The sequence below is a fragment of the Herpailurus yagouaroundi genome, unplaced genomic scaffold (genome assembly GCF_014898765.1).
Source record: "Herpailurus yagouaroundi ecotype Mexico unplaced genomic scaffold, PumYag 159, whole genome shotgun sequence".
Classification (NCBI taxonomy): domain Eukaryota; kingdom Metazoa; phylum Chordata; class Mammalia; order Carnivora; family Felidae; genus Herpailurus; species Herpailurus yagouaroundi.
This window is the reverse complement of record NW_024412400.1, coordinates 25,447,799-25,454,707: the sequence shown is the minus strand read 5'-3', so window position 1 is coordinate 25,454,707 and position 6,909 is coordinate 25,447,799. Positions and strand designations below refer to the sequence as shown.

The 6,909-nt window shown below is 52.0% G+C and overlaps 1 protein-coding gene across 2 annotated transcripts in view; it reads right to left on the bottom strand.

Moving 5' to 3' along the window:
• Positions 1-339: 339 nt before the first annotated feature.
• RFTN1 (raftlin, lipid raft linker 1) overlaps positions 340-6,909 on the bottom strand; it is a 211,051-nt gene continuing 204,481 nt past the window's right edge. For both annotated transcript variants that reach the window (XM_040480120.1, XM_040480119.1), the window contains exon 10: positions 340-1,705. In XM_040480120.1, the coding sequence (XP_040336054.1) occupies positions 1,325-1,705 (381 nt within the window). In that variant the 3' untranslated portion in view covers positions 340-1,324. The remainder of the gene's footprint in view (positions 1,706-6,909) is intronic.

The following is a 6,909-nucleotide window of genomic DNA, read 5'->3' as shown; positions in this document are numbered from 1 at the left end:
CTTAAAAGTCTGGAAACATGCATAGAAACCGAGGTAGGGCTTTTTGTTTGTTTTAAAGGTTGTTGCCATCACCCCGGGCAATGGGGAGCGGCTGTGCCCTGCCTCACCTGGTGACACCTGAATCCCACTTTCCATCTTCCTTCTACAAATGACAGGAAAGCACAGCGTGTTTAGCTGGCTCTGCTGTTTTCTACAGGAGCTTCATTTTCTTCTCCAAAATCATCATGCTGCCAGGAGTCAGAAACTTATATAAAGAATGAATGGGGACTGTGGCGTCGAGTCCTTTGGACATGAGGCTAGACAGGCTTTTCACTGTGACACAATATTCAATGCTCACAATGCACTAAACTCATAGATGATTTATTGCTTTAAGTAACTAAACAAGAAAGAGAAGAGAAAGGCTGTTGTTTGGGTCAAGACAATCGGCATTCTCTCTCCACGGTTCACCAGTTGCAACTACTTAAAGCCTTAACAATACTTTCTGGACAATATAAACACATGATAGCATACATGGAAACAACTTGGCCAATGATACACTGATTAAAATAGCACATAACAAGAGCTCCCAACCAGTCGGGTTGCCCTGAAATGGAAGAAGGAACGTGTGTGCAGATAATGTGCTGAGTACAAATTCTTTAAAAAATTTTTTGGCATTTATACTAATACAGAATACCTTCTTGGAAACTCTGCAAGATCAGGTGTACACACAGAATTACGTCTTCATTTTCAAATTACCAGTATCTATGGGAATACTTCAAGAAAAGCCAGGAGGTGGGGCACCTCCCCTCCCTACTGTCATTTTCCTTGTCAAAGCAGCAGGGCGTGTGGGGCTTAGATGAAGGAGGGCACCTGATGGGCTCCGGGGGTTGTTACATCACCAAAGAGCTGCAGAGAGCAGCAGCGGATGTAAAATGCACCCCCGGCAGGGTGTGGGAATGAACAGTCTTGGTTTGTAGCCAGGGAGGCCCATGGATGGACCTGACTCGAATGCTCCCTGGGGGACCTGGCAGTGGCGGGGGTGGGGGGGGTGGACACAGGCACTGGATGGGCCACTCCTTCCCATGGGACTGGGAAACAGATGAAGAAATAACCTGACCTCTTGCATTCTAACACTGGGGCATTACGACACATTTCTAGTGGATGTGCAGAGACCAAAACTGTCAGGGACCCGGCCCTCAGAGGGCCCGGTGAGCTCACGGGAAGAGGTCAAGCCAAGCCAAAGGGTAACACGTGACGCTGGGGCAAACCAGCCCCCCACCCAGATGCCGGCACGGTGCCTCCGCTTTGCCAGCGCATCAGGCGTGCAACACCAACCGTTCAGGACTCAGTTGTCCCCCGCTGTCTCGGGCTCTGCGGCCACTTCCTGGGCGCCTCCCTCCCTGGCATCCTCTCCGGGATGGGACTGCTCAGCGCAGCCCCCTTCCGGGGCCCCACAATGACCCGCAGGACCGTTTTGCACAGCCCCACCCTCCACACAGAGCTTTCCTTCTGTGATCTCCTGGGCGGGGACCTTCAGCTCCTCGGACACCTCGTCCTCCTGATGCAGGCCCGGCACACAGTTTCCCACGTCTCCGGCTTTGGAAAACTGGTCTTCTAAATTCTTCTCATTTTCTTCTGCTTGTCGCTTGTCTCTGGCGCTGAGTTTGCCTTTGGACTTCCTCATCTGCCTGTTGTGCATGTCTTCTCGGGAGAATCGCCACTGGAACTAGAACGCAGAGAGGATGGGGATAAATAAATGTTGTCTCTGTGAACCCAGCACTTCACCTGACCGTCTGCTTGCGTGCGCAAGCTCTTGTCTGAGCAAGACACGATTCCCAGTACTCCTGGAGCAGAGCGTTACCAGCAGCAAACTTGAATCATGGTCCACACACATCACACCCACCATAAGAGCCTGTTTGATGCCCTCCATGCAGTGTATTTCATTTACTTATTTTTAAATGTTTATTTATTTGCTTATTTTTGACAGAGAGAGTCAGAGAGAGCATGCATGTACACAGGGAGGGGCAGAAAGAGGGAGGCACAGAGAGTCCCAAGCAGGCTGTGTGTGCTGTCAGCACAGAGCCTGATGAGGGGCTTGGACCCATGAACTGTGAGAGCATGACCTGAGCCGAGATCAAGAGTCAGACACTTAACCGACTGAGCCACCCAGGTGCCCCCATGCACTGTATCTTAGTTGTGGATTTCAGGGGACTCTGGGGATGAGGGGGTATGTCTTTCAGTTGGCTCTGGGAGAGGAGGTCCTGAAATCCTATTATTTGGAGAAGCATAATGGGAGAAGACACAGGGGCCTGCCCCTCCTATGAGCCACGGTGCTGGCTACTTGCTTCCCTTCCCAGCAGGCTGCGGGCTACCAAGCCCTGGGCCCACACTCTCACCAGATCTCCCGAATTAGAAGGGCACAGAACATGGGGCCGGCCCTGTGCCGTGTGCCCCACCCTCCTGTCCCAACTCAGAACAACTCCAAAAGGCCATCCCAGTTCCAGGGCTCTCCCGGGGGTTGGCTAATAAAGCCACTGCTGTGACTGCATCGTAGCCCGTCTTTCCCCCTGCCCACTCCTGTGCCCTTCTTTCCCCACAGGTGTTCCCCGGGGCACCCCCCCCTAAAAATTGCTCCACCCAAATCTATCAAAGGCTGCTTCCTGGGGAGCCTGACCTGCAGCAAAGCATTTCTCCATGGGGCAGGGAAGTCAACAGAGGCTTAGAGAGGACAAGGTCGCACAGTCAGTAATAGAGCTGGACAAGAACGGGTCATGTGGAAGATGTGGCGTGAGACTTCCTGAAGAGTCTCTTCGCCACTCAGCAGCCCGATTTCTCACTCAGTGGCCTAGCGTTCTCATCTATACAATGGGACAGTAACTCTAACCTAAGTCAACGTCAGGCAACTGGGTTTTCTGTAAAAACAACGTTGGCGATTTTTTCTGGAAAAGGCAGATAATAAATACTCTAGGCTCCGCAGGCCATATGGTCTCTGTTGTAACCATTTGGCTCCACTGCTGTATCGTAAAAGCAGTCATAGCTAATATGTCACGAATGTGTGCGACTGTATTCCGATAAAACTTTATCTACAAAAACAGGTGATGGGCCGCATTTGGCCCGGGAGCCAAGCCCCCGTTTGCCAAGCCCTGCCTTAAAGGGTATTGATGTGGATGGTTCAATCCGTGTGATGCGTCTTAGCACCACGACAATCCATGTAAATCTTAGCACACACCTGGGATATAATATACCAGATACGCTGCTGTCATGACTGACGCTAGAAGTCAACTCCATCAGGTCAAGGCTGCCAGCGGTCTTATTTATACCTGTATCCCTGGAATACAGCATAGAGTCGGCACTCAAAACCTACTTGTGGGGTGAACGGATGGAAGGACGACAGAGCCCACAAGCCGAGCTACTCCTGTAATTCCAGAGTCAAGACCTCGCTTGGGTGTAGTGAGGAGGTACTGGTGCATCTAGACATTATTTCTGGTCGCTTTCCAGAGAGAGAAACTAATTTAAGGAAGCAGAGAGGGGAAAATTTCAAAGTCCCGCTGAGCCTGCTGACTACACGAACTGCCCCAGAGGAAGCCAGTTTGAGAGCCTGTGCGCTGGGAATAAATCTGGGCAAATGAGCTTGAGCAGAGAGGGAAATATGAAGGGTGTGGAAGAGAATACTTGGGTCACTGTGGTTACAAAAGAGGGATGTGTTCTGTGCGCGAACAGCCCAGCAGAGACTGTGGCCTTCTTCCACACCCCAAACATACGGGGTGCTCTCGGTCTTCCAGAGCAAAGATCCCTGTGACCTCTGCCATCCTGAGGGGTACCTATGCCCAGCATGGCCCCCACCTCAGAGAGGGGCAGTCCACTCAGTGGGGCCTGGGTCCCCAGTGCTCAGAGTCAGATGCCAGAGACCTGTGCATGGTAAACACTTAGGAGGGTGACAGTCACAAAATCTTGAGCAGGTACCAAGCCCGGTTGTGAAAGACACAAAGGACGAGAGAGAAGGCCCCAAAGGAGCGAGAGCTGGGCAGGTGAGGCCAGAGTCAGAACCCCCGAGGGACAGAGTGGTCTCACCAGGAAGAAGAGCATCATGGGACTAATCTGGGGCAGGCACAGCTCTGTGACGACGGTACCATAAGGTGAGTTTTAGTTTAAGTTCCCACGATGGCCACTGCCTTCTATTTCAGCGGCACCACATAGTGTCACCGAATAGGGAGTTGAGGGTTAGGCACTCTGTGACTGAGAGAAAGGTAAAGGAGTTTCACTGCTGACTCCTTGCTAGGCTGGAGGGGGAGCCCAGAAATGCAGCTGCACCATCAGTGGAAAACGATTTCTTAAGGCTTCGCCACGTTGTAAACAACCTGGTGCTTTGCTAGGAGAAACCAAACATGTGCTACAGGAATTTTTTTTCTTTTTTTTGTTTTTAATCTGCCACCTTTGTGCAGTTTCCAGTGGTGGAGCCCTATTCCCTCAAAATATCTGCCTACTCGCGGGGTTCTGAGATTGAACACATCATGGGGGTTCTTGGATTTAAGAGTTTCGACAACACTGGTAAATGTGAGTATTTCATCAAAGTAGAGAAAACAGAAAGAAGTACCTGTTGAGGTTAGGCTTTAACATCCATCCTGTCCTCCTCGGCCCTGCCCGCCCCCCAAGTCCTCAGATGAGTTCACCTATGGTGTTGGATGGGTTTCCCCGGACACTCCTGTTTGGGGGTTCTCTCATATTACACCTGACAGACTGACAGACTTCCCTCTGGGATGGTTTGAGCTTCCTGCACCCAAGCCATAAGCTCCAGCAACGGAGCCCTTGTGTAGGCGGGGTGACGCCTCGGACCCCTGCCCCAGTGGTGCCCACTGGGGCAGAGACTGCCACGCAGACATCTCAAACCTCATACCCACCAGGGCAGGATGCTGACTCCGGACCTGAGGACCACTGCTGCCGCCCCCAACAGCAACCTCTGAGGCTCGTGGGCACGGCACCATCGTGGTTCATAACTGCTGCCTTGTCACGGGCAGCTGCTGCTACATTTTATTTCCAATCAAAACAGAAGAGCCTTTTTAAAAAAATCAATGTCCCCAAATTATTATCTGCATTTTGCATGTTTAAAAAAAATTTTTTTTAACGTTTACTTTATTTTTTTGAGACAGAGCATGAACGGAGGAGGGTCAGAGAGAGGGAGACACAGAATCCGAAACAGGCTCCAGGCTCTGAGCTGTCAGCACAGAGCCCGACGCGGGGCTCGGACTCATGGACCATGAGATCATGACCTGAGCCGACGTCGGCTGCTCAACCGACTGAGCCACCCAGGCGCCCCTGCATTTTGCATGTTTTTAGAAACAGGCCAGGTAAGCCTGCCTGTATACAGTACTTGGAGAGGAAGCCAGCTGTCAGGCAAGTCGGAGGAAGCTTCACTTTTGCCAATAAAGTGGTGAGATTACTTCCGGTGAAAGGTTCTAAATGCTAAAACGTCAAAGCATGATAGCATGGTGGCCCAGACCTCCCGTCACATGTCAGTCAGTTCTGGCGCTCACGAGCCATCTGTCCTTGGGCAAGTTGTTGATCCCTCCAAATCTCAAATTCCTCATCTCTGAAATAGGTGTCTGCCCCGCCTCTCCCCCTCTCCCCCCCCCATCCCCGCCCCGGGGCTGTGCTGCACCTCGGGGGCCCATCCTCGCTGTAGTGGATGCCAAGAGCCCCCTCTGCAGCTGAGCAGTGCACAACCCTGGATGATTCTACCTGTGCCACATTCTAGCCTCGACTCTTGTCTTCTAACACAAACCCAGCTATTCTCTCAGCGCTGCTCTTGGTAACTAAACAGAACTTCCATGCCTCTTCTGGAAGTCCAGCCACATCTAGTTTCCTGTAGATCACATTTTGTTGATTTGCTATAATCCACCAGGAGAACACCGGCCGCTTTCGCCGGGAACCAGCCGGGGCTGCTGGCATTGAGCTGGCGAGAACTCTCCCAGCCGTTTTCTGTCCTTCTTGGTCATCACAGGGAAATCTGTCAAGCCAAATGCCTTCTAGGACTACACTGTTTTCTGTGTCCCCAGATGGGCTGTGGTGATGTCACTTGTTCCCCAAGCTCCTGGGGGGGGCACCCCTCCACATCTGTCACGGGTGCTGCAGACAAGTCCCGAGGAGGTCCTGACTCAACTCTTCCCTTGTTCTTCTGTCCTTTGTGGGGGCATTCTCATGAAGCGGGGAAGTAGCAGGGGCCAAAACTCAGGGTCTGTACCATCTGAAAGCGAAACGTACCAAGCTGTGAAGGTAGACTGCTGCAGGGTACCTGCGGAGGAAAGTACAAGCACACACCGAGGTGCCTACTGCGTATCTCACGCGGTGGCAAGGTTCCCATTTCCCTGAATTTCCGAAGCACTACTCTCACTAATCACTGTTAGCACTGTTGTATAGATGAGCACACAGAGGTTCAGAGAGGTGGAGCAACTTGCCCAAGGTCACACAGCTAGAAAAGAGCAGAGCTGGAATTCAAATGCAGGTGTCTCTGGCTCCATCCACACTACCCTTCCAGCTTCTCATTCTTGGCAGACGAGAGGCTTTAGGCTCTTGCTGTAGAGGCCAGGGAGGAGAGGAAACAAAGGGAGAGGACATGCACCTTTGGAATGGTTAGCCCGACACGTAAGGGCCTCAGCTTTCAGACAGTACAATGTTAAGATGCACCTGCTGGGTCAGGCACTTGACTCATTAGGCCGAGTGGTTAGCTAATGGAAGTCAGATTTAACTGCCATTAAAGATACTTTGTTTTGGGGCGCCTGGGTGGTGCAGTCGGTTAAGCGTCCGACTTCAGCCAGGTCACGATCTCGCGGTCCGTGAGTTCGAGCCCCGTGTCGGGCTCTGGGCTGATGGCTCAGAGCCTGGAGCCTGTTTCCGATTCTGTGTCTCCCTCTCTCTCTGCCCCTCCCCCGTTCA